Source organism: Zonotrichia leucophrys, chromosome 1 (assembly GCF_028769735.1).
Source record: "Zonotrichia leucophrys gambelii isolate GWCS_2022_RI chromosome 1, RI_Zleu_2.0, whole genome shotgun sequence".
Lineage (NCBI taxonomy): Eukaryota > Metazoa > Chordata > Aves > Passeriformes > Passerellidae > Zonotrichia > Zonotrichia leucophrys.
In genome coordinates this window covers 101,857,814-101,885,638 of record NC_088169.1, presented here as the reverse complement: position 1 = coordinate 101,885,638, position 27,825 = coordinate 101,857,814, and the positions used below count along the sequence as shown (strand labels likewise).

General features: G+C 45.7%; 1 protein-coding gene across 1 annotated transcript; it reads left to right on the top strand.

Annotated features, from left to right (window-relative positions):
- MOGAT2 (monoacylglycerol O-acyltransferase 2) lies at positions 1 to 27,825 on the top strand. The gene is made up of 6 exons (XM_064703290.1): positions 1 to 94; positions 10,733 to 10,911; positions 23,549 to 23,753; positions 25,163 to 25,337; positions 25,488 to 25,687; positions 27,671 to 27,825. Exons 1-6 carry the CDS (start codon positions 1 to 3, stop codon positions 27,823 to 27,825), a joined length of 1,008 nt encoding a protein of 335 aa, XP_064559360.1.

Here is a 27,825-nt window from a genome sequence, read left to right as displayed (position 1 = left end):
ATGAAAATTGAGTTTGCTCCGCGGTCTGTGCCGCTTCAGAGAAGGCTTCAGACAGCAGCAGTGGCTCAATGGGTCTGCAGCTTCCTGGGTCTAGGTAAGAGACATCTCTCTTTCCTTTTTCTGACAAGCCAGAGAAGCTTTCCATAGAACTGCAGTATGGTTTGGGTTGGAAGGGACCTTAAAGATCATCCAGGTACAATCCTCTACATTTTTATGCAGCACTCTGATATGGATTTGCTTTGGCTCCTGTCCCATTTGGCCTCAAAACACTCTCACAACATACATGAATCATAAGCAAGTTTGGCAATGAAAATGAGAACACCCCAGGCTGAACCTGGTGAACCCACCAGGAAGAAGCTGTGCATGATTATAAAATGATTTAAGATGTGAGAGGCCACTAAAACTCCCCTTTAAATTGTCACCTGCAGTGTTGTCATATTCTCCTGTCCCTGGTGACAGATGCTGGCCATGGGAGGGATTGGTGCCAGGACATGTCCTGCAGAGCAGAGGGAGTGCCTGGAAGAGGCAGAGCAAATGGAGCTTTCCTGCATCTCCCTGGGGCACTGTGGAGCTGATCACTCTGCACAGAGGGAGCTGCAAGTGTGGTCTGGCTCTGCCTTTGGAGATGGAGTCTCACCTGCCTTTAGCCCAGAGCATCTCCATTCCTACAAAAGGGAGGAAAAAGGCTCCTAAGAAGATGTGAGGCTCCTACCTGATTTTATTCATTTCCACTTCATCCCAGCTTTTGTCAGCGATCTCCTGGGAGCAATGGGATAAGCTGCCATCCCCTTCCTCTGACTCTTGTCAGTGATTACCAAGGAGTTAGGTGCCTGCCTTTGTGATGGCTACTACTGTAGGGAGTTTTCCCTGAATAAACCCACAGTGCACTCCCATAAGATCTTGCCCTGAGTTTTGCTGTGCTGTTCTCACAATGCCATAGCATTATTTCCTAAAAGAACTGGTGGATATGTGAGTGTACTGGGTGTGGGGGAGAATGTGTACAGACAGCATGGAAGCTGTCAGCTGGTGGTATGAGAAAGGAAGCCAGTCCACCTTTGCCATCAGATCCTGCAGAGATAGAAACATCTGCTCACATGGTCATTGCCAGTCATCTTGCTCTTTGTGCCATCACAAAATGCAGGAGAGGCCATCAAAAATGTCCCTGGATGGTGTCCAATAGCTTAGATTTGACTGAAAGGTGTCTTGTGAGGATGCCACTCCCTCACGTGAGGATGCCGGGAGGAGAAGGTTTATCAGGTACCTTATTAATCAGCTTCCACAACATCCTGGTTATTGTTGCACAGGGGGTGCTTGACAAGGAACCACTGCCTGGTGCTCTGCTCAAAGCCAGTGGTGATTTTGGGGGCTGCAAAATATTGGTGTTGCTCTGCTTTGTACAACCCCATGGTGCCTTTAGCACAATCATACAATCACAGAGTGGTTTGGGTTGACAAAGTCCTTAAAAGATCATCCTGTTGCACTGCCTGCCACGGGCAAGGACACTTCACTAGAGTGGGTTGTGGGTTGCTCCAAGCCCCATTCCAACATGGCCTTGAACAGGGCCCCAGGGATGGGGCAGCCACAACTTCTTTGAGCAATCTCTGCCAGCATTTTTGGCTTCTTCTCACCACCTGATCATAGCAGGGTGGCACTAAGGAAGTGCATGGCTGATTGCCTATGCATGGGAATATTTACAGGTCTTTTGCAGCATCTAAAGTGGGTGGGGTTTTCTGCTTCTCTTGCTCTTTAGGTTTAGAGTTTTTGTGGTTTAAGGTGTTGCTCTGCTTGGTGTTAGGAATGAGAAATAGAATTACCGTGCTTGAGGAATGGTGCCATAGGAGGAATATTGGTGACTCTGCTTGTCTAGCCCTGGGAACAGACACTTCACTTTTTACAGATGTCCCTGCACATTCTAGAAGGTCATTTTTCCAAGAAAACCCAAACAGTTTGAGAAAAAGACTCATCAGCAGACTGAGCTGCAGACAAAGTCACTGCCTGGTGGAGGGCATCAGGTGCTAATGGAAATGACACAGGTGCTGTTTTGGATAGGATGCACAGGGAAATGATGATGGGAGACACAGAGGCACATTATCAGTGGAGTGGAAAAATTGCCTAGGGACATTTACAGCCCATCAGGCTGGAACTTGGCAATGTTTCCTAGTTTTATGGAAATAAAAGTATCAGAGGTAGGTTATCCGTGTAAAATGTCTGGGGCCATTTACAGCCCATCAGGAGCCAAGCTGAAAGGTAACATCAGAGCTTCCCATTGTTATGCCAGTTGTGAATCTCAGATGGGATGTGTGTGAAGCTCCTCCTCTGCTGTGGCAAGACAGCTGCTGACTAGCCCAAAACACAGCAGATCTTTGTACAAACATCTCCAGAACTATACCTGCACCGAAAGCACAGGCTGTGCTTCAGACTCCCACTCAGTTTCTGAGATGGGCCCTTCCAAAATCTGCTACAGACCTGAGCCTGCATGACCACCTTTGCACCAGTAATTGATGGACCAGAGGAGTGTGCAATACTGGTCCAGACACCCTGCCTTTAGCTCTTTAAATGTTTCTTGGTGTAGGATTGGCTCATGCTGTGTCAGGAAAATTACTCCACAAACACCAGAGGTTTATGTCCAAAAAGGAGACAGAGGAGTCCTGTAACTTTATTCAAATAAAGGGAGAGGCCATGGGCATTCCCCTGGGGTCTCTCAAATTTTTAAAGGACACAGCCTCCTTTTTATCCTAATTTCCTGGGCACATTTCCCTCTCTCTTTCCCCATTGGCTGAGGTACTTGAGAGGTACAGACTTCCTGAAATGCCTAATACTTAAGACACCCTTCTAATGCATTCTCCCCAGGCCCTTTTTTTTCCTTGTATCAATCAGTGGAATTCCTAAGGAATTTATGATTTTTCCAATTGTTTCTGTCACCTCTGAGTATTCAGTTTTATTTATCAGCAGACCTACAGTTTATTTGTAAAGACAAATCTATCTCATTCCATTCATCAATCAGTGGAATCTTTCCCATTGTTTCTTTTAGCTCTCTCAGTGCTAGTTTTATCTACTAGCAGACCCACAGCTTGTTTGTAAAGACAAATCCCTCATTCCTTTCAATCTTTCCTGTTTTATTTTCTCAGTAATTGTCTTTACAAACTTAAGTTATAATTTACTTGTTTTTCGTTCCTGGATCTCTTTTGGTATTGCAATTATTTGCAGCAACATAATTTTCTGTCCTTTTGTAGCTATTTCTGGATCAGTGGGCACGGCTACTACCTGCATCCCTTTGATCACATGTTGAATAAGTTGCACTAAGCAAGAGATCATGCCTGGTAAAAAGATTAGAGTTGCTATAGCACAAAAGAGGAAAAAAGCATTTGTTTAACCCAAAGTCCACCAGGTAGCCACAAACACATGTCCCATTCACATCCTTTCCATGTTTGGTGCAATACGTGAGCTAACTTTCTTATTCCTTTTGTTATTTGTTTCACCACTTTTCTATTTGCAAAAAGCAGTTTGAGTAATTTAATTTTCCACACACTCTCCCTTCTTCTGCTAACAGATAATCTAATGCCATCTGATGTTGAAATACTGCATTCCTCATCTGAGTGGATTTGTCAGCATGGTGGTCAAGAGCTGTAGCTGTCTGGTTGGTTATTATTTCAAAGACAGCTTGTAACCTAATTATCCAATTTAAATTATAAATAGGTTCTCTGGCATCTGATATTAATACATTGGGATTCCAGGTGTCTGCTCCACAGTATTGCATGATTCACTGAGGTGGGCATTCATCTTTTCCTGACTTTTGGGTGTTCCCTCCATCCAGGGATGCATCAATTGACCACTTTTCTCTAATTAAATCATCATATACCTTGATTACTAACTGATTTCCCTTTTAAAAAGTTTTGCAAGAATTGCAAATAGTTGTGAATTAGACATTTGAGTTGCTTTTATTTCAGTTTTATCTACTAGCAGACTCACTGCTTCTTTGTAAAGACAAATCCCTCATTCCTTTCATAAGTATCACTCTTCTGAACTACACCTTATCCCAGTTTGTGCAATTCAAGAGTCCAGGGGCCATTGCTGGTCACCAGGATGGATGAAACTACCTTTTATTTTTTGGAAGAGAAGCGCCAAACAGCCATCCTTGGTGCCATTGTGTACTTGTGTTATAAACCCTGGGTGTCTCCCTGAGCAGAAGAAATCCTATCTGTGATCAACATTCTAGTGAAGAAAAGATCCCATATATGATCAACCTCCTGCTACCAGAGAACACCTGGCAGGAGGATACACCAAGGTATCCTGGCAAGAGAGATGAAAATCTGGCAAGAGCCATGCAGTCTTGGACACAGCTGGCCAGACTGGGACATTTTGGAGTGCTCCATGATTCCCTCTCTGTCCCTGCATCTGCATTTCCTTCCACAGTCCATGATTCAGCTGGGATGTGGTAGAGACGTGGTCACAGTGTTATCAGGCGATCCAACAGCACATCCCCATTCTCAGCATGGACACAGCTGGGGCTTATGGAGCTTCCAATAAAACAATTTGTACTGGAGGTTTTTCCCTTCTTGGTATTGGGAGCAAGCTGGCACTTGATTTTCCAGAGATGGAAATAACTTCTAGAGCCAGCAGAATGACAGCAAATGGCCAGAAGGGAGGAATCCTCTGCAGCTGTAGGAGTTACTTGCAAACACAGGCTCTACCTCCTGCAGGGAAATGTAGATTGCTCTGAATGAGGATGAGACCCAAACCCACTCCTCCTCCCATGGCTGACCTTCAAGAGCTTATAATCTTTCCTGGGAAGAACTTGACTTGTTGTTTGGTGGTTTTTGTGTGTTTTTGCAGGTTTTTTGTTTGTTTGTTGGTTTGGGGTCTTGCACATTTTGTTTGGTTCGGTTTGCTTTGTTTTGGGGTTTGGTTTGTGTTTCTTTGGTGATACAATCTGAAACCAAAAACAGTTAAGAAATGCTCTTAAGAGGGGTACTAGAAAGGTGATAACAAAACCTTATGAAGCAATTTCAGCTGGTTTGGTTCCTTTTACAAAGTTTCTTTAAGCCTGGAGCTTTCCACCCAAAATATCCCAGTTTAACAACTGCAAAAGGAGGATGCTAAGAGGTACCCTTATTTTCATCCCATCAGCTGCCAAACACCCCTTGTTGCACTGTTATAATCCTCAGGCACGGAGCTCAGACTTTCTGTGGGCAGGATTTATCTGTCAGCTGCTCCTTTGTTTGTGCTTCTGCTGCCAGGAGAGGGCTTCTGAAACACCCATCTGGCCAGAGATGCCAGCAGCCCTGACTGCAGGCAGCTGTTGCCATGGCTGTGCAAACGCATCCCCTGAGAAGCCAAGCACTGTGGGAGGGACTCATTCATCCATGCAGGATGCTGGGTGAAGCAGCTTGGCCCCAGTGCCGGCAAGCTCTGCTCCAGCATCCCTTGCAACAGGCAGGCATTGACCATACTGCTGGTTTTCTTGAGGATGATCCTGACAAGAGCATGGAGACAAAAGGTTCTTTTTATTTCAGAGGCTGGAGGAGGAGTGCAGGCTGTAAGAATGTGTTGCAGGGCGTGGAGTGGGGATCCTATTGCCTTCCCAGTACATGATCTGAGCACTGACCAGTGCCTCCTTGTAATGGGGAGGAACCAGGCTACTGCAGAAAGCTGAAATCAGCAGGCTGGTGCCCAAGCCTGCTGCACTGCTTCCTTCTGCCTCTCTCATTCCAACTCTCCACTGAGCATGGACACCCATCCAGATACACCATGCAGAACTGTGAGTGCAGAGCTGAACCATGGCAAACAAACCCAGTGCAGGGCCAGGGCATGCTGCCTCTGCAGACCCAGCACACCACACCCAGACTTTGAACCTTCGAGTCATCAGGGTTGGCTCAAAGGGCATGTGGTGCCAGCAAGATCAGGCTTCCCTGGCAGCTGAGTGTAGTCCACAGCCTGCCCACATCAGCTGTGCCCAAGGGTGCACTATCTGTGTAGGTGGCCACAATCAGAACTCCAGGTGACACTGAGGACCTCTGCAATGTGCATCTTGGAAACAGTCAAGGGCAGTTTGGATGGGACTTTGAACAACCTGGTTTAGTGGGAGCTATCCCTGCCCATGGCAGGGCAGTTGGAACTGGATGGTCTTTGAGATCCCTCTAACCCAATGTATTCTGTGGTTCTGCAATGATCTTGCAAGCCCTACTGGCAAGTGCAGTATGAATCTGACTCACTTTTGGGCTGTTGTGATAACAAATATCTCTTTCTGTGGGCTGCAGTTTTCCCTATTTCAGGCTGATTTAACAAATTTTGGGTTAGGAGCACTTTGATGGGACATGGTCCCTGCTTAGACTTGGCCAGAGAAGTTCTCCATGTGCCTTGAAACCTGTGGCTCCTTTGGAAACCATGGCTTTCTTGGAGCCCATGGCATATTTGTGCTCTCTGTGATATGGTCATTTTCTTGTCCAGAGAGGGATTTACAGCTCACAGCAAAACTCAGCATAAGAAACATACCACTTCATTTTTGCTTCTTTGAAGCAAAGAAGCGATGAGCTTCTTTGAAGGAATCCAGCCCAGGAAACCAATTGACCTGTGGGAAAACAAACAAACAAACAAACAACCCATCAAATACACATGGATGTGTCTTTACTGAGTCTCATACAGCCATGGAGATGTGTGATGCTGGGTCCTAGACCATGAAAAGTTGCTGCACCCCTGCTCAACAGATGCACTGCAGAGTCCAGGACTATCCTGTGAATGCTTCATCCAGAGCCAAACCTCACTATGGACAACTATAGAGAAACCTTCCTGAATCTGGACTCATCAGAAAGTGCAAGATTTAGGGCCTGCATATAGCATTCCTTCTTGCCAGGAACCCTTTGGTTTTAGTTTTGGTTTGAAGCAGTCTCCACTTTCCATGACAGTGTAGACAGTGCAGCAGCTAATCTCAGCCCAGAATGATCTATTTTCAGATAACAGAACTGATCATCTTTAATGACTTGCATGATGCCCTTAACCCTGCTCTTACAGCCCTTGTCTGCCTTGAAAGAGCTCTGTGTAAGGGCTTAAGCCATTTTATAGCAATTTAGCATAAGCCATTGGGCTATAGCACAGAAGTCCAGATGTTGACGATGGAGAGAGATGGGGAAGACTGATTTGGTGATCAGAATCTGATTTTATTGTGGGATACAGATGCTTATATACTATTTTAGGGGAGCCTAGTAATGTGTACTGCAGTGATTAGGTTAAAATCACATACACAAACTTATGCATATCTCAACATCTCTTGCTTGCAGAGTTTAATGAGATTTGCTTTTTCTGGTAAACCAGTCTGATTGAATCTTCTTGCAATCCAGGTCTAATTTTCAAAGTTCCATTTGCTTTTGCCAAGGCATCCTCTTATCAAATCACTTATGTTAACCAAGCCCAAAGACCTTCATCTGTCTTGTGTCTCCCAACATCCCAACATCTCCCCTTTTCCTTTCAACAAAAAACACTCATTTAATGGCCTTCATAATTAATCCATGCACAAATTGAAAAATATCATAATTAATACAATTATTATAAAAATTATCACATACATACCTATCCTGAAAATAATATTTTAGTTAAAAAACTCCAACCCTAAAAGGCTCAGGCTTAATCTTCATAAACTAAAAGATTCCTGATGGCAGCTGCAGGGGCAGAGGCATTACTGGATTTAGAAAGGCTGCCTAAAGTATAATTGCAGTAAAAGGTTTGATTCTTTTACACAGGCTAATAGGGAGAAACATTTTTAGACTGATTCCTATCTGTGCATTTAAAATCAACACAAAAATCCAATTTCACAGAACCCAGGAACTCTAATTCTTGGGGTTCCAAGAGTTTCAGGATGGTAAGGGATCATATTTGATGTGACTTGATTTGCTTTCAAAATTTTTTGTGTAAATATTGGTGTAAAGTTTTGGAGGAGATATATCTGGACCTGCAGAAGGAGGAGATGAGGATCATGTCTGTTTCCAACCTCAAACCTGTTTGCAACTCAAACCTGCCCATTTCTGCTGAGCAGTGGGACCAGTGGTGGTGGACTTAGCCTGGGGACCTGACATGACTTTTGGAACACACTAATAGAGCTCTGTGGAAAATTTCCAGCCACTGGTGCCCCAAAAAGTGTTGGTGTCCAGACAGTGGTAAGGAGTTGTTCCTCCTCACCAAATTACAGACCATAAAAAATCAGGTGCCTGCCTAAGGCTGGAATTCGTTTGGATGCAGATATAACTGTACATTTTCTGGAACCTTCCTGTCTCTTTGGTGCCATCCACAGTAACTTTCAGACTGACAGTCCATTCTCAGACAGGAATGGGCCCCTTTCCCACACAGCACCAAAAGGTTTCAAAAGGAAAAAAATCCCCCAAATCTTGAAATTGAGTGAAGGTCACAAATGCAAATTTTGCTCTGGGGAAAAAAAAAAATTGAATTGCAAATTAATTGAGGAAGAAATTAATAATTATATAATTGTGAGATAAAGCATGGATTTCATCCAGAACTACTCCTTCACTTTGTAGAATGTACTTTGAGCTTTGCACAGTATGATAAAAGGAGAATTAGGCACTGTAGTTTCGCAGCAGACCTGATGACCAGGCTCCTAGGTGGAGTAAAATTGTGTTTGTTTATCATGTGGACCCTGGAGCTGCAGCTCATGTTGTATGCAGCTCTTGAGAGTTACAAAGTCTGTGTCTGTGGCATTTGGAAACAAAGCGTGAGCAGCAGGTTGAGGGAGGGGATTCTCTCACTCCATTCCACTTTTCTGAGACTCCCATTGGAGCAGGTCCAGAGGAGGCCATGGAGCTGCTCCAAGGGCTGGAGCTCCTCTGTTCTGGAGTCAGTCAGACCTGAGGGTGTTCAGCCTGGAGAAGGGAAGGCTCCAGGCAGACTTAGAGACTCTTCCAGTGCTATAGGGCCTCCAAGGGAGCTGGAGAGGGATTTTGGACAGGGGCCTGGAGGGACAGGACAAGGGGGAGCGGCTTCACCCTAACAGAGGGCAGGGTTAGATGGGATATTGGGCAGAAATTCTTGGCTGTGATGGTGGTGAGGCCCTGGCACAGGTTGCACAGAGAAACTGTGACTGCCACATCCTTGGACATGTCCAAGGCCAGATTTGAGGGGACTTTAATGATTCCATTAAAAGTGTGGCACCAGGTGTGAGCAGTGGTTCTTTCTGACCTGCATGATGCATTACAGGTTCAACCTCCTGCTTTGCCAAGACTTGCAGTTTTTTCGCACTGCAAAATTCTTAGTGCCTACCCAGGTGCTTGCTACATGCAATCGCATTTCAGCTTTAAGGGGATTTAGGATCCTGTTAGATTATTGCACTTTTTTTCCCCATAGGAATTATTGGTACCATCATGACAGTGTTCTAAAAAAGGACAAGGATTTGCTTTGTCATGCAAAGCTTTGTAATCAGGGTGACTTATCACGAAAAAAAAATGCTACAAACATGATCTACTGATTTATCCTTAAGTGAAAGCAAACAGGAGGTATATGAAGGTCTTAGATGAGAGCATCCTATTCCATGTCTCTGACAGGCCTTAGCTGAGAGGAAGTGGAGAGAGCAGGTATCAGGTGGCTCCCAAAGGTGGACAAGATGTCTCAGAGCATGAGGGTGTGGATGCATATATATCACAGCTGAAGCTGAGCAGGGCATCTCCATCCTCATATGTTCCAGCCCTGGGTGGAAGATCTGAAATGAAGACCCAAAGTAGAACAAAATATACAAAACATTATGTCATCCATGAGCTGGGGAAGGCAAAGGACTTGGACGAATCTTTGGGTTTTCTTCAGCTCAGTCTTTCCCTTCAAAAGCAATACCAAGGGTACCAGAGGGACAGATGGAGAGGACACAGCTCTTCCCTGGCACACATCTGCTTTGCCAGGTGGCAGCTTGGTGGCCATCATCACTTCCCAGTACCTGCAGACACACAGCGTTGTTGGTTTGCACAAATGCTTTTGTTCTCTTGTTTCTATGCCAAAGGAAGGTATAAGGGAGGCAGGAGGTAGAGGTCAAACCTGGCCAAAGTCCCAAGTCCCAAACACTGGACAAAGTCCCAAGTCATGGAAGTCATAGAGAATGAAATAGAGCATTCTTATAAAATCCATTATGACACCAAGTTGAAAGAACTGAAAATCCTGTGGAGCCCAAGATTAGATGTGGAGGAAAGGGTCCAAAATCAATAATAAAAAAACTCACTAAAGAGTAAAATCTTATCTATGGGTATATATCACAGACACAACTAAAATGGGGAATCATTAGCTCAAGATAAAGCTATTGGGGACTGTACAGACTGGACATAGGACCCTTCTTGCTGCCCTTGCAAAATATCAGGTGTCATCAGGGAGTATAAACAGGAATTTTGGGGTAAAACAAGGCCATTATTGTTGCAAAGATCAGTCTGACTCCAGAAAAAAGCAAGACAGCAGAGGGATAGAGAGCTGATCCATGAGAACACTGTGAATGGAGTGAGATTCATCAGCATTTTGGGAAGAGAGAGACGTGGTGGCCTTTGGAGAAATTGGTGGTTGCTACAAGGGAGGTGCTTGGCGTCTTTTCATGTCCCTGGGGCAGATAGAAAAGAAACCACATCTGCATCAGACTGACAAATTCAGCAGCAAGCCCAGTGGAGGCTCCATCCCAGGACCAAAACGCCTCTCCAAATGAACCATTCCTCCCAAAATCCACCTAATCCAACTATCAAGTCACTGCTGGCTTTTCTTTCAGCACAGTGCTGTACTGCCATCTTCATCGCCCTCCTCTTCACTCGTTTTTGGCTGATCAGTGCCCTCTATGCTGCATGGTGGTTCATAGACAGGGAGAAGCCCAGCAAGGGCGGGCGGCGGATCCACGTCTTCCGGAACTGCGCCGTTTGGAGGTACATGAGGGACTATTTCCCCATCACGGTAAGTGCCGCCGGTCCATCGGCCCTTCAGCGCTCCAGGGACCAGCTTTGTCCTTGGAGTCTGGACACAGTCTGGGGCCAGCAGTCATGGCGTGGGGCGCTGCGAGCTTGGTGTTGAAGGATAACCTTTCCAGCTCCCACATTATTCAAAGACCCAGTAACAAACGGGGATTACCATTTTTACAAACCGCATGCTTCAATCACCTCGCTTTTCCATACCTATTTAATCTTGCTGCATTCCAGCTGCTAGGGAAATCTCACCTTTGTTTTCCATGTCTATATTGCAACATTCCTGCCCTTCAGGTTGCTCAGAATTTACTCAGTGGGCATAGGGCCAAGTTTTAACCAAAATCCAAGAGTTCTTGGATGGTCTGCAATGTCAGTATCCCATTTTGCTGAGGAGGGGGATGGATGGGTAAAGCTGGGGGTGAACTGGGCAGTCTCAGAGAACTGCTGTTCTCTTGAGAAGGACTTCTGTGACATTCCCTGATTTACTTAATGTGCGTGGCTGGCCTTTGCCCTTATTCTTTTATCTGGTGTCCCGTTGTCATGGTATGGATGCATGGAGCTGTCGTTATAGAGCATGACACAGCACAAAGTACCACAACTCCCTCAGAAGCATGCAAGAGAGATTTATTATAGCAACGTGTTGCTTTTATACTCTTTCAAGATATTTACATTCACTCAACATACACATTCACTGTCTATTGGTTATAAGAAAGAAACAAAGTTCTCAGTGGGTGATCAGGGAGCCCACTGAGCTAGAGTCTGTATCTCTTAACTTTCTCTCCTTCATCACGTCTCCATGGTGACAACATTGGTGTCTTCCTCAGGAGAGATACAGGGCTTTCCTTATCTTCAGAAGGCCTTTGCAAGCTAACAAGAACAGCACAGAATGTCTTTCCTACATGGAGCAGCAGCAATCCTGCCTCAGACCTGTCACAAGTTGGAACAAATCTGACCGATGCAGGAGAAGAGCTCATGGGTTGTGCAAGGAAGAGAGCTTCAAGGATAGACCAGGCAGTGGGAATTTCTAAGATAATTCCTTTAGGAATACATTGCCTGTTGAGAGAACTCAGATGGGATGCACCCAGCTGTCAGAGATCACCAGGAGTCAGAAGCTGAGTGCTGCAGGCCAGGATAAAGAAGTTGGGAGCCCAAAAAGCCAAAGAACACACCAGCCTAAAGGAAAAAATAAGAACCCAGCCTAAGAGTCCATCCTGCATAGAGTAGGGCCTGGGATGAGTCCATCCTGAATGGAGTAGGGCCTGGGATGAGTCCATCCTGAGTGGAGTAGGGCCTGGGATAAGGATTAGGGGGGGCCAGAGCAAAGTGAGGATCAGAGATTACATGCTCATGCCCATCAGCTTTGCTGCTCAAACAGAAATAACCCTCTTTTCTGTTCTCATGAGATCACACCTGGACTACTGTGCACAGTTATGGAGTCTCCATCTTAAGAAGGTTAAATGGCACTTTGGGGCAAGTCCAGATGAGCCCATAAAGTCAGTGAGGGGACTGGAGCACCTGCTACTGGAGACAGCTGAGAAAGTTGGGGCTGTTTACCCTGGAGAACGTTGTGAGGACACAACACAACACCTTCCAGTATCTGAGGGGCCCTACAGGGAAGATGGAGAGACACTGTTCATCAGAAACTATAGTGATGAAACAAGGGGAAATGGTTTCAAACTGTAAGAGAGTAGATTTAGATGGGATATTGGGAAAAAATTCTTGGCTGTGAGGGTGGTGAGGCTGTGGTACAGGTTGCCCAGAGAAACTTTGGCTGCCCCATCCCTGAAAGTGTCCAGGGCCAGGTTGGACGGGGCTTGGAGCAACCCAGTCTAGTGGAAGGTGCCCATTCCCATGGCAGGGAGTGGACTTTTAAGGTCCCTTTGATACTGAAATCAGCCAGAAAATGAACTTTCTAATGAAATTTGAAGTGTTAGAAGGCAGGCATTCTTTACCTGTGCAGGACACATTGCAAGAATGTCTTGTTTAATCCAATGTGTGTGGGGAGGCTTTACAACATTTTAATCATATATATTCATTAAAGTGTGTCTCCTAGCTAATACATAAACATCACTTTTCCTAGAACTAATTTGCATGCAACTTCCTCCTACAAGAAATCATTTTATGTTCCTGGAAGGTCCTCTAAAGGGATCTCTGGTGATCCTATTCAGTGAATATTTCAATTTTAAATGTGACTTTTCCTTGAACCTTTTCTTTGGGCATGTGCTGTTGCTTCTTGTTACCTAACTTGCAAAAAAAACCACTGTAGCCCTCTTTATCTGTTCTTCCACTGGTAAACAACATTTATCATCCAGTGTGCATACCTTTACATCCTTTTATCTTTGTTTGTAGTTAGTCTTTAAGCTCTATTCAGCAACTTCTAAAGAACTGAAAATTTCTATTCTCTATGTTATTTATCACATGCAACCCAAACCATAAAGTAATTAAATTATTTATGTGACTGCAGTAATTATATGCAGTATATATTCTGTAAACTATTTGTGGCTCTAAGCCACCACTTAGTGAAGAGCTGGAGCAACATCTCTGCTGAAATTTAGGTGCCAGCTCAGGCAGCAATGACCCTGTCCCTTTGTAAAGAACATGGAACCCCACTCCTGAATGCCTCGCTGTGTTCCGTGTCTGTCCTTCCTGGCAGGAGGACACTAATACCAGCAGAGGGAGCATGGTATGGGGTTTGGCCGCAGCTCCCTCGGTGGGGGCTCAGAGGGCTCCATGGAGCCTTCCTCCCCACTTCTCTGGGACAAAGCAGAGGAAGTAACACAAAAGGACTGCAGAAAAATTTAAAAGATATTTAATACAGAGAGCATTATAGCCAAGCAATCATGTAATACTGTTTCTCCAAAATATTTTCTCAGTCATAGAATTATGGAATCATGAAATGTTTTGGGTTGGAAGAGACCTCAATGATCATGCAATTCTAAATCCCCTAACATGGGCAGGGACACCTTCCACTTAGACCATGTTGCTCCAAACCCTGATCAACTTGGTCTTGAAAACTTCCAGGCATGGGACAGCCACAGCTTCTCTGGGCAACCTGTGCCAGTGCTTCAGCATCCTCACAGCCAAGAATTTTTGCCCAATATCCCATCTAACCCTGTTCTCCGTCAGTGGGAAGCCATTTCCCATTGTCCTGTACCTCCAGGCCCTTGTCCAAAATCCCTCTCCAGCTCTCTTTGAGCCCCTTTAGCATGGGGCTAAAGCCACAGGCAGGGGCTCTAAGGTCTCACCTTTTCTTCCTCAGGCTGAACAACCTCACTTGCCCAAAGTCCCAGCAAAAGGGACACAAGGAAGTGACATCTGAGGACAAGGGCTGGGTTGATATCCAGGACTCTGGACTGTATTTGTGTACAGACAGAGTTTGTTAAGCCCTGGAGAATTAGGCGTTCTGGGAAGATTAAGTATGACTCCTAATCCTACCAGATCCCAGCAGCAAATTTAGCATGGTCAAGTGCTTGGAGGCAGCAAGTGCTGCCTGCTGTCTTATTTTAGGAAACAGCTTCAAACACTGCTTTTAAGGTATCCCTGTGCATGTTTGCTGTCGTGGAAGCATAGAGAGGTTGGCATGAGCATCTGTTTTCTGGGCAGTGTGAATCTGCAGTGTGCTGCAGTACCTGGAGCCTGCCAGTGCTGAGCTGAGCCAGGCCACTGCAGTGTGTGCAGGACGCACCTTCTGCTGATACCACCCCTGCACAAGTACCACTTTGGTGCTGGATTTATCCCCTTTGGAACTGACTGCAATTTAATTAATGATTTGAGAATCAGTTAGGCAAGACCCAAATGAGCTTGAGCGTTTTGAAGAGTGGGATGAGTGAGAAATCAAGTCAGGATCCAATGCATTGCCCAGGGAAATATTTCTGCTTAATTTTCCTGCATTTTAAACATATTCTAATTTATTTATTTATTTATTTATTTATTTTAAAATATACCCTCATTGTAGTCCTTCAATTGGCCTAGAATTGTTTCAAAATCATGTAGATGTGGCACTGTGAAACATGGTTTAGTGGTGGCTTTGGCAGTGCTGGGGTAATGGTTGGACTTGATGGTCTCAGAGGGCTTTTATGACCTAAACAAATCTATGATTCTTCAATTCCAATACATGACTGAGCTCAGCTGCATTATAATATGGAAAATATACCAAAAAGTTTAAAATTAATCTATTTGAGCTAGAGTATGTCTGAACAGATAACCTGTGATGCCTGCTGTGTTGATGTTGCCTACAGAGTGATTTTAGATGCAGTGGACTGCTTTATCTATGCTATGTTCAAAAAGCAGTCAGTAATCTGTCTGCTGCTGCCCAAACCCTATCTCCATTTTATCAGTGCATGTTTACAATGAAGGATACACCCAGTTTAACAGAAAAATTCAGTTCCCATGCCAAGTGAATGGACATTGCTGCTTTTTCTCCCCAGCCCCATCCTGTCATCCCTCATACATCCAGGGTGCTTTGGTAACCTCAGATGTGGAAGGTGAAATGGGGAAAGTGTAAGCATAAGCTTGACAATATCTATTTTTACCACAGTCCTCAAGCAGAAGTCACCATCTTGCTGACCGAAAATTGGGGGTGGATGCTTGGCTTAGGCAAGACGTTTCACCTTTGGATCACACAGCATGGGCTATGAGTCCGTTCTAGCAAATTAAGGTCTCAGATAATTTTGAGGACTGTTGTGGATTTTCAGGTTTCTCAGTGAACTTCTTCCTTCCCTTTGTTATCAGGGAGATGCTGGAAGGGATAGGGGGTGGCTTTTTTGGGTGAATAGTTAGCAATCAAGACACAGAAGGAAGTCTCCTGGCATTGCAGTGGAGTTTTTGTGGGGATGGGGAGTTTTTGGCTGGGGACGTGGGCTTTTCCATTCAGCAATTTTTCGGGAGTTGTGTGGTGATGCCACCCACCACAAGTTGTGATCTGGGACCCGAGACTTGCTGCGGGTGGGTCCGACCTTCCTGTCCTCCTTCCATAAGGGGCATGGAGGGACTTTGTGTCCTCGGCTCCAGGACTTTGCTGTGCTGCAGTTCGGCACTGCGGTCGCATCTGCCTGCTTCCCCTGCTTCTGCCAGCTGCTCCTTGAGGTGCTGAGACCGAACGCTGCCCCAGAGTTTGCAAAAGGAGCAATTTCCTTCCTTCCTCCCCTCCTGGCGCCGGCTGAGGGAATCACGGCTCCCTCTCTCGGCCTCTCTAGAGCGGGCAGCGAACTGTTACTCCTGTCTCTATTTTTTTCTTTTTTTTCCTTGAAAGCCATGTAATTTTCAAATTACAGTAATTTGGAGAGAGGGTTTTCTTCCCCAGGAAGGTTTCTACCTTTCTTGGTGGACATTTGTCTTTTAAATCAAGACAGGCACATATTTTGTTTTCAACTACTGTCGTCACTCAGAGCACCCCAGTAGGGATAATCATGCCGGCTTTATTCAGGGCAGCCTGGAAAGAACATGCTGTACAGGGAAGGTCCCTGTGGTCTTTGCCACGCTGTTTTCTCCTTGATATTTCTCACAGGCCTTGAGGTTATATCTAAGTGCCAGGTGGACCGTGTTGTCTGCAGATACCTCTGTCACTGTGCTTGTGGTCTTGCTGGTGTTACTGGCTTTTGTTAGCATAATTGAAATGAGTTACTGGAGAATTCGTTAAACCCTTGAAGCTTTGGGAAGTAATTTGGGAAGACTTCTTCCCATGATTCATTCATTCTCATCGTGGTTCTATAAATGAATACTCCAATTTAACAATTAAGGAAATTTATTAAATTATCAGAGTATAAACTTGGAAAAAGCCACAAGTGAATTGACTCTGAGCCAGGCGATCAGGGTCGGGGAGACTTAGGATTTGGCCTCTATTGCACCAAAGTCCCTGTGGGTCTCCAAAGCTTCATTTCAAAGAGATCCGTTTTATACAGTGTTTTGGGCTCTAGAAGGGGGCTCTTCTTTAGCATATTTTAGCATATTATCCTAGTTTTTCTTTCTTGCTGCCGTTTCCCAGAACCAGTGGAATCCTGTCAGATGAAAACTTCCTGGCATAAACTTCTGATGATGCCTATCAAATGCCTCCTGTTGGGGTTTTGTCAGATGAAAAAATCCCCTGAAACATACATCCCGGGAGACAGTGTCCTCCTGGTGTTTGAATCTCCATTGTTTATTTGCCAGACACTGGCTTGGTACACAAGATGCTGTGGTTTCAATTTCCTTTAGCACAAATTATTGTATAACATATTTCACAATGTCACAAACACTGATGGAGGTTATTTGAGTGTGTTGCAGTTCTCGGGAGTTGCAAGGCACTGTAGAGGGGACAGTTCCAGTTCATGTGAACCAATTCCTGCCAGGAATATTTCCTTTCTTTTCACAGAAGAGTGGTACTATTTGTAACTGAGGACTTATGCCATGGTCCATGACATCAAATAAAATTTCTGATTTCCAGAGGTCTTGACTGTTCCCTTTGCTTCCTTCTGTTGGCTGGAAAAGGGATTGTCAGGGAAAAAGCAAAGCATGGCCAAATGGCCCAAAGCCCCCATGCTATCCTTTTCTGATGAACTTCTCTGTCCCATGTGTTGGCCCTCTCTTTTCTGTTCTGGAGTGTCCTTAAGTAAGAGAGGTGTCACAGTTTGACGTGGAAGGAATTTGGGGACAGTCTGTTGAACAACTGAGAAGTTGGACATGCCTCTGTGAAAAACATATGTTAAAGACAAAAGAAACCCAGGAACTTTCTCTTTATTTCCCAGCCAGCAAGAAGGGGCACACCCCGGGCCCACTGGGCCCTGTCCTGGCCCGGGCCGGCCCTGCCGTGGGGCTGGGCCTCCTTTCCCCGTGCCGCCTGCTGGCTCCCCCTCTTCCCACATCGGCTCCCGGGCAGGGAGAGGGGTGTTCCAGGCCGGATGGAGCCGGCCTTGCTAACATCTGGCTGCTGGCGACACACCCACCTCAGCCCGGGGCCCAGCCGAGCCCGTCAGGCCCTGGGAGCAGCCCCGGGTCGGTGCTGGGATTTTATCCCATGGGAGTTGTCTGCAACCATCGGGCAAGGGGAAGGAGAATCCCCCGGTAATAAATGAGAAGCTTGACTAGGCCAATATTCAAGCAGCAATCAATTTATTAATTAATATGGTAAAGTATGAGCAATACTTAGTTTTTCTCAGGATGTATCACAGAAAGGAGTATTCCAGATGGTGGTGGTCCAGTTGCTGAAAGAAGGAAGAAGTACCCCATCTGGTGAAGTCCAGCTCTCCAGATATGGGTCCACCTTTTGATTGCAAGGACTATAAATCTCATAACAGTGATGTCCAGCTTCCCTTGTCGAAACTATTAATCCTTGAGTTAATGTTCATCTTCTTTTCTCAAGCTGCTTTTCACTGTCATAGTTGCAGAGGGGAGGGAGGAGGAGATGCCTTGGTCTTGGCGCTGAAATCCTCTTCTAAGTTATGGAGAAAAAGACTCTTTTTCCCTATAATGCATGAAACTATTGGGAGATGAAGAGTTCAAATTGATATAGAGCAAAGGCCTCCATGCTAAAGTAAGCAGAAGTGAGAGCAGTTGTGATCCCATGAGAAGTCTGAACAGAGAAAGATATAAGAGTAGTGTGGTGTCGCCAGGAAAAGATCTCTATTCTCAGGGATGAAGATTATTTTAGAGATAAATGAGAACTTTTGCCTTTGAATAGCTCATTTTTAAAACAATACCCCATAAGTCGACATGGCCCATTGACAAGCTGTGGGAAGGCTTGTGGCAATGGGAAGGACTTCTGCAGAAAGACTATTTTAGAGGTGGTAAACTGACTGGAAGTTTTAGTTTTTGTTTCTTTACATTGTCAGTGGGAAGGAAAAGGTGGGGGGAGGAGAAGTGTTCTGAAGGGTTTGTTTTGATTCTTACTACCTTTTTCTTTTAGTTACTTTTAATAAAATTTTGTTTACACCCTTTTAAAGTTTTGAGCCTGCTTTGCCTTTCTCCTAATCCTGTCTCACAGCAGGAAGTGAGTGCACTGGTGATTGGCCAGCACCGAACCCGCCACACTCTTTGGTGCATTGGCCAGGAAAATCTCAAAACTGGGGAAATCTGAAATTGGTGAACCAAAACCACTACAAGGGGGGCAGTGGCTGAGATCCATTGGAGGACTGTGTCCCACCATTTGCACTGCTAATCCACTGGATAAAGGAAGCCCTACAAGAGGAAGGGAGGACTTGAGCAATTTGGAGGTTCCATCCTTACCCTGCTTTGGGAGTGAGGGTGGTGAGGTCCCATCCAAACTCAATTTAAATCCACCTGGCTGGTCAGGTTCTCCAATATTTGCTGCAAAAGCAGCTCTGACCTAACATTGTGCCACCAGGAGAAAACCCCAGGGCTCAAAGATCTCACTGTTTCCAGCTGTGCCTCTCAAGCTCTCACCATTGCTGGGAGCTGAAACCCATCCTGCTCAGCAGCTGCTGATGGTACTCAGAAACTTATCCTTCCTTTGGTCTCCCATCCAGACACCCTTGGCTGGGTGACCTGCTTCGTCTCAGTTTGGCACAATTTGTCCTTCTTCAGATCTGGTTGGGTTTCCTGGATACCTTTGTTGGGCTTCTTCTTACAGAGAAACTGGCTGCATGTTCCATCCTGCAAGAGATGATTTTGGGAGGTGTCTATGGAGAGCTACAGACATGAGGATTTGTTTAGTACAAAGTTGAAAGGTTTATCCTACTTAAGAGCAGATTACTGACTATGACATCCATGGAAACAGAGTTTGGGACCAGAGAAGGATAGAAAAGCAGTAGCAACTCAGTTTGGGAGATTTTAAATGAAGAAGCCAGGAGCTTGCTGATCAGGTCTCCTATTCGGGATGTTAATGTGGATATAGCAGCTGGGGACATGGATTAGTGGTGGTCTTGGGGTGCATTTGGGGGTGCTGGGGGAGCATTTGGACTCCATGATCTTAGAGGGCTTTTCCATCCTAAACAATTTTATTTGTTAGAAAGGCCAAGATCATTCCCCACCTGGGATCCAGAAGGCTTCATAACACTTTTGAGAATGAATCATTACTGTGTTGGGAATTTAGCTGCTAGAGACTGGAAAAGTACAAAGCCGTGGCTAATTCCAAGTCCTGTACCTGTGTTGATAGCATGTCTTTGGGCCTAGCTGTGGTATAATAACAAACAGTGAAAGAGACATGAGAAAAGAGAGATGTAACCCCTAAGGAATGAGGAAGAGTTGATAGTATAGTTTAACCAATAGATTGCTTAGCTTACAGAATATTCATAAGCTTATTACTCGCTGTATTAGTGTCTGATGCTCTCTTCAATAAACAGAATTTGCTTATCACTCATATTGAGTGTCTGAGTCTCCCCTCACCGACAAATGGCTCGACCCTGACAAAGGCCCTCGTTTTCTCTGTGACATTACTGCTGGCAGCAGCCAAGGCATCAGCCAGCATCTTGACCATGCCAAAGGGAATCTCAAGGAAGTCAACAAACCCATGGCTCAGCTTGGAGAGCACAACCCTGAGCTGCTAACAGCTGCTTCCAGACCACAGGTCATACACATTAACCTGGCATTCCTCAGACACCTCTGAGATGAGAAACTGCTCTTATTTCACCAGAAAAACTCTGGGTTTTCTCATGCTCATGCACACACCAGCTTGTTTGGACTCTTAAGTACTTTGACAATTATTAAATGTTCAGTTCACTCATAAAGACTGGAATTGCAAATGCCATCCAGAGGGTGTGGAAAAGACAACTCATTTGAGGCAGGATGGAGGATAGTCCCACTCCTTGTCACCTCAAACCCAGTTCCATTAGGCAGTTTGGCTGGACAGCAGGAGGGGGAGGCTGTGCAGAGTCACATTATTAACCTTCCTGGAAGTTTGGAAATGGAAACTGACCTCTGCCAGGTGGAGGGGGAAGGAGTGAGGCAGTGGGAACAACCCAGAAGGGAAGATGGAGTTTCTGTATTGAAGAGTTTCCAGAGGGAAAAGGATAGTGTAGAGTCTAGACCTATGGTATCTAGAGACTTTGCCGAAGTCTCTACTCTGCTACAGATTTCCTTCTCACTCTTGTACAAACTCTCTGGTTTTCTCTGTGAGTTTTGGCCAAATCATCCAGACGTGAGCAGGCTCTGTGACAAAATGAGGACCTTCTTTCCTCAGGGCTACTGCAGGGGACCGCACTTGCAGAAACATCACACAGATCCACCAAAACTTGAGGTACTCAGCTGCTACCCTCCAGCTGCCCATGGCTTAGAGCAGGGCATCCAAACTCACAGATTCAAAGACTGGGTGACATTGCAAGAGAACTCTGAAGGTCAACATGCCCAACCCACTGCTCAAGCAGGGCTGCCCAGAGCCAGTTGCCCAGGACCATATCTTACCACAGAATCACAAAATGGTTTGGGTTGGAAGGGGCCTTACAACTGATTCTTGTTGGAACAAGAACACCTTCCACTAAACCAAGTTGCTCTAAGTCCCATCCAACCTGGCCATGAACACCTCCGGGAATGGGGAAACCACAGCTTCTCTGGGCAAACTGTTCCGGGGCCTTGCTATTCTTATCATAAAAAATTTCTTCCTCATAGCTAGTTTTAATCATCCCTCTCAGTTTAAAACCACTCTCCCTTGTCTTATCACTCCAAGCACTAACCTTTGTTCTTTCCTTCCTGTTCTCCTTTCTCTTTCATTGGGATGAGCACTGAGACAGCAGCTGGATGTTTCTTAGGGAGTGTTTTTACAGATGTGTGGTGTCTTAGCACAGGCAAACTCTCCCTTCAAGGCAATTTGACCGCTCAGTGGCTGCCCTCTTGTGTCTCCCTGCACGCACAGAGCCAGAAATGTAGCAGTTTCTAACACGCCTGAACATCTTGCTTCCCTGCTTATAAATCACTTGGAGATGAAGCATTGTTTGGAAGCTGAGGATGAATGCAGGAAGCTGAGGATTGATGCAGGCTGAGATTACTCAAAAAAGAGCAAATGGTGGGCACTTAGTGATTCAGCCATCTGCCTCTCTTCCTGCCTAGAGACCTCTGCACCTGGGCAGTAGTGGGACTTGGTTTGTCCATTCCCCTCATTAGGAGCAGCTGGAATGGGCACATGTACAGTCAACAGTGCTTTCAGACAGGTGGAAAATGAGTCACGATGGAAGAAAGCAAAATATGCTTTCATGGTTAACCTGCAGTTCTGTCAGCTTCTAGGAAAACACATGCACCATTAGCTGCACTCTGAGTGCAGATGGAATCAGGCTACTTGGAGGGGTGACACTTAAATGCCTAGGGCTCTTGCTGTTCTTGAGCACAAATGCCTTTGAGTTGTCTGGAAAGTTGCCTGATAACAGAATCACAGAATTGTTCAGGTTGGAAAATCCCTCTAAGACCATTGAGTCCAACTATTCCCCAGCACTATTGTAAATGCCCCTTAATCTGTTCCCAAGTGCCACATCTATATATTTTTGAACAGTTTCAGGGACTGTGGTCCCACCACTTCCCTCATCATCTTGTTTCAATGTCTGACCACCCCTTCAGTGATGAAATGATGTGATGACTAACCTTGGAAAGTTAATTCTTCCCTGCTGCTCTGAGTGTCCTCAGCATCCACAGAAATGGTGCAGAGATTTCAGCAGTCAGTTTTGCCTGATTCTGCCTGGGCTATGCACATGCTGGCTGGTGTTGGCATGGCAAGGTCTTCTTGGTACATGAGCTGGAGGCTGGGTTTGTCACACCAGCTCCCTGCCCTGGGCAGTCCATAACAAGTGCAATGGAAATCAAATTCCAGTTGTCCCTTATCTCCCTTTAACCATCCCCTCTTGTTCTGTGGTATATCTCCCATTCTCCCATGTGGTGTATCCCAGGCTTGAATATCACTTTCAGATTGGCTGAGGATTTTAACAAGCTGCTTAGTCAGCCCTCAAGGGCTGGCCATGAGCTGCCCTGTATCTGAAATCCATGCTGCCCATCCCTAAAATGCTGGGTATGGGAATTCTCTGTTCCATCCTGCCAAAGATGCAACAGCCTTGGGCAGACATCCATTGCTCTTTGATGGACCTGGGCACCCAACACAGGCACAAACAAACATCTGGCATCCTTCAGGCCTTCCCCAGTGGCAAGGAAACCATCTCTGTTAGATGTCTGGGAATTAGATTTCATTTTACCATGTGTGAAAACATCCAGGAATCACCTGGCACGTGCTTCAGGATGGGATAAACCTTTGATCCACACCAAGTCGTTGGGTGGGATATGTGCTTGTGCTGTGTAGTAGGTCTACCAGAGTGATTATGTACTCCCTCTGTTGTTTTCGTTGTGGGATCAAGAGGTACTGTGTGGAAGAAATCACCCTTTTCTTGCTTTCCCTCCCATATTAGAAAATTTATAGGAGAACATTTTAAACAAAATTGGTTCCCAATAGCACCTAGACCAGTTCAAGGCAACATAATGAGCTGTGCCATTAGAAAAGTCATTTTAGGCCACTGGGTAGCAGGAGATGGAAATATGGGCAATGAAATACATTTCAGTGAAAAATGGGGGAGTTGTTCCAGTTAACCTTTTCCAATAGAAAGGCATGGTGGGTGCATGATGCTCCCCTCCAGGAACACCATATCTGTTCTGCATAGCCTGTGTTCCTCCCTGCTGAGGTTACAGCACTGACCCTGACCACTTTTTGGCTTCATCTCTGTGTCCAGTTGGTGAAGACAGCAGAGCTGGACCCCCGGCAGAACTACCTGGTGGGATTTCATCCCCACGGAGTGCTGGCAACTGGAGCCTTCATCAATTTCTGCACAGAGGCATCCGGCTTTTCCACACTCTTCCCAGGCATCACCCCCCACCTGATGTTGCTTTCCCTGTGGTTTCGCTTCCCGTTCTTCAGGGACTATGTGATGAGTGGAGGTAAGGAGCATGGGCCAATGGCAAGCAATAATATGTGTGGGTGCTTTTTTGAGGAACACAGAGTGAAAATGCATGGGGAGGAGGAGTCAAGGGTCTGTTTTCCCTCATCTGGGGCCAACTGAATCCCATTCATGAACACAGCTATTCAAGATGGCAACTCAAAACCTCTGAAGTTAAAAATTGCCCTCCTTGCTGTTATCCTGTTGTTCAACTCCATAAATGATCTCTGTGCTCAGGGCATCACTGTGCGGTGCTGTGGAACAGCAAAATGTGGAGCAAATTGTGAACAGAAATGCTGAGTGCTGCAGGCCAGGATGTTCCTGTATTTCTTTCCATAAAAATTACATTCAGGCCTGAAACTGCGAGGAAAAAGATGCTCTTTCTGAAGGATCTGCTGCTTCCAGGGAAGCAGCATCCAGGGACAGAGGATAAAAATAGTAGCTCATGCTGCTGCAATGGAATGTGGCAGGGGGGAAGATGTAGTGGAAAAGAATAGGAAAAGGGACAGGTAAAAATTCAACTGAGAGAGTTTTGAGAGATTTTTGGACACCAGCAGGATGACCTCCATCTCTCAGCAGTGGGCTTGGCAACGGTCACTTTTCCAGCTGAATGTGGGCAGAATTCAGTAGGCTAAACACAGGCATCCAGTTCCATCTGATGTACCCCAGGGCATCCATTACCCTGTTTTCCTCATAAACTGGCTCCTGCTGCCAGAGTATTTACATGGAGAGTGTAAAATCCAAACAGTGAGATATATGAGACACTTATGACCCAGGTGAAGGAAGGTTTAGTCACTGTAATGTCAGAGTTGGGTGCATAACTAATTTTCAGGTCAATTGAATCCATTTCACAATGAGGTTTTAATGTGCAAATTATTTCAGCCCCTGAAACAAGGATTTTTTTTAATTAAAAAATATTGTAAAACAATGTTGCTTTGTCATTTCTGAATTAAAGACTTCTATCTTATTCAAGTAAACAATACCAGAGGACCAAATCCTTCATCAAATTCCACTTTCAATTAGCACCATCCACTGAAACATGTGTGTGTTTTGACCTAAAGCAAATGTTTCTCTGACATCAGAATTATTCAGAATTGGACACAGTCTCACTTGACAACAAATTGAAACAGATTTTTTTTAGGACTCAAGTGCAGCTATTTCCATCCTTATTTTTTTTCCTAAATTTTTCCCTCACTTCTCACTTCTGAGCCAGACAGCAGATAGATAATTGTGTTCTCACCCAGCAGAGCTGTGTGCACATCTAGCACCTTTTAAGGGAGTTGACCTGAGGCTTTCAGCTCTGAAAATAAAATTTTTAGCACCTCTTCAGAGACAGATTATGGGGGGAAAAAGGTGCAGAGCAAACCACAGACAGGTGGGCTTTACTTTTAATTTCTCCCTGCTCTCCAGGCCTCATCCCTTCTGACAAGGAGAGTGCATCCTACGTGCTGCAGAAGCCAGGGGGTGGGAACTTGCTGGCCATCATTGTTGGTGGGGCCCAGGAGGCTCTGGATGCCCGTCCAGGATCCTTCACCTTGCTGCTGAAGAACAGGAAGGGATTTGTGCGCCTGGCCATCCAGAATGGGTGAGGAAGGGGATGGAGTCAAGGGATAATGAGGGAGGGATGCTCGGCTCTGTGGCTGGTTAATGGGGTGTTTCTGTTTTGGAGAAGAACGAAGGGTTTTGGAATGGGCTTTGCTAATCATGATACCCTATTGGTTTTTATCCCCTGCAGCACCCCCCTGATCCCTGCCTTTTCCTTTGGGGAGAATGATGTCTTTGATCAGGTGAAGAATCCCCAGGGCTCCTGGCTGCGGAGGATTCAGCATTTTCTCCAGCAGATCATGGGCATCTCCCTTCCCCTCTTCCATGCACGAGGCATCTTCCAGTACAGCTTTGGGGTGATACCCTACCGGCGGCCCATCTGCACTGTGGGTGAGTCCATCCACAGAACCCAGTTTGGCTGGCCACACTGGGGACACAGGGACAGTCCCTGGGCTGTGTCATCCTCCTGCCAGGCTGAAGCCTCTGCCAGAGAGCACAAGCAGTGGTAGGCTAGAAATGTGCTGCAAAGCAGCGTTCCAAACTGTTCTTGTGTCTCACTGTTTTGGCAATCTGGTTTGATGTCATGACAGATCCCAGCCCATCTGGGCTGTGCTGTGAAAAGCCCCAGAGCAAATGTGGCCAAGCTCATTGCTCCTGTGAGATGCAGACAGCCCCAACACCACAATGTGTTTACAAAGAACACTGCAGTAGGGTTGCATTAAACATCTGCCAAGGCAGTTTTACGAAGACAAGTAAGACCAGCAGGTCAAGGGAGAGGATTCTGCTCCTCTTCCCCACTCAGGTGAGACCCTCTCATGCAGTGCTGCCTCCAGTTCTAGGGCAAGAGCATCAGAAGTACATGGAGGTGCTGGAAACCATAGAGAAGCTCCAAAGGTTTGGAGCATCTGCGAGACAGGCTGGGAGAGCTGGGGATGTTCAGCCTGGAGAAGAGAAGGCTCTGGGGAGACCTTACAGCCTCTGCCAGTGGCTAAAGGCCTCCAAGAAAGGGCAAATTTGAAGGGAATTTGAAGGGGGATTTTGGAAAAGGGCATGGAGTAACTAGATGTCAGGGTTAAATGGATATTGGGAAGAAATTCTTGGCTGTGAGGCCCTGGCACAGGTTGCCCAGAGAAACTGTGGCTGCCTCTCTTCTCTAGAAGTGTTCAAGGGCAGCTGGGACAGGGCTTAGAGCAGCCTGGTCTAGTGGAGAGTGTCCCTATTCAAGGTAGGGGGGTGGAATGAGATAATCTTTATGTCACTTCCAAGCCAAACCATTCTGTGATTCTCCAAACACTCAAGCAGTTTGCAGCTTTGCTCATTGTTCTGTGCAGACACATCTGCAAATCCAAAACTACTTGCATGTGAGGAAGATGAACCATTTTGGCCAGAGACCATGTCCGTGGGAGACCAGATTTCAGGAAAATCTTTGGTTTTGAATAAGTTTTCCAACATCTCCATGCTTGGTCCACCGGTGTGGCTGATACTCTGTGAATTAGAGCTTACACCACTGATTAAGTTTGACAATGAGCAATTACTTCTAATTGTATTAGAACCTGTTTGGATTGTCTCAATGGTTTTATGAGCTGTGTAGTATCACATGGGCTCTTCACTAATTGGATGAAGAATAGTCTGATAACATGTTGAAACCCTCTGTCACTTGACAAAAACAATTTGAGTAAGAGACCAGAGCAAAAGTACCTCATGGATCTTCACTGTCCCCTGCTCCTCGTAGCTCTGGGAGATGGAAAGGCTCTTCTAAAGACAGGAATCAAAATAACTAGATTTGCTGTTGAATAAAATATGATTTTTAAAAGATGAGTAGGTACTTGGTTCCTAATAAAAATCAGATCATTCACAGAATCTTTAATCTGAGCAAAGTGGAAGCACCTTCATTGCAAGTGTATTTAAATAGTGTGGGGCTCCCCTGTTCCTCACTTTCCCCATCTGCAATCTGCAATGCAGATTCCCAGGGCCATGTGGAAACAACTTGGAAAACCCAATCCAAATATTATCCTGTCTTTACATTGTGTTTATCTGCAGCACATCTGAGATGTGAGAAGCAGCTCTTGGGACTGCATTCGGATACAGCACTTCTTACTTCAAAAGGCTACACAGAGGGTCTTTGACATTAGCCAGACATTTGCAGATGGGTAAACTGAGGCAAGGACCAGTGTGATCCTGGAGACCAAGAGCTTGGTCAGGATGTGAGCCACCATCCCTCCTTGGCTGTGCTCTCTCCCAGGCTCCAGGAAATACCTGGGCACGCTGACCTGTCCATCCTGGATGGGCTGACCTCAGCTCTGGGCTAGGGTGAGCAAAGTGTTCAGAGATGCCTGACACTGGCTCTTCCTAACACCTGTACTTCTTTTCCAGTTGGGAAGCCAATTCCAGTGCAGAAGAAGCACAAACCCTCTGATGAAGAAGTTGATCAACTCCATGAAAAATACCTAAAAGAGTTGTCCGAGCTCTTTGAGAAGCACAAAGCTAAATACAATGTCCCAGAAGACAGCCACCTGGAATTTATATAA

Bases quoted from the DNA above. Each gene is read 5' to 3' on its own strand.
- MOGAT2 (XM_064703290.1), top strand. From the start codon at position 1: ATGAAAATTGAGTTTGCTCCGCGGTCTGTGCCGCTTCAGAGAAGGCTT. The intron at 10,912-23,548 runs GTAAGTGCCGCC...CTCTGTGTCCAG, and splicing joins GGGACTATTTCCCCATCACG to TTGGTGAAGACAGCAGAGCT. The intron at 25,338-25,487 runs GTGAGGAAGGGG...TATCCCCTGCAG, and splicing joins CGCCTGGCCATCCAGAATGG to CACCCCCCTGATCCCTGCCT.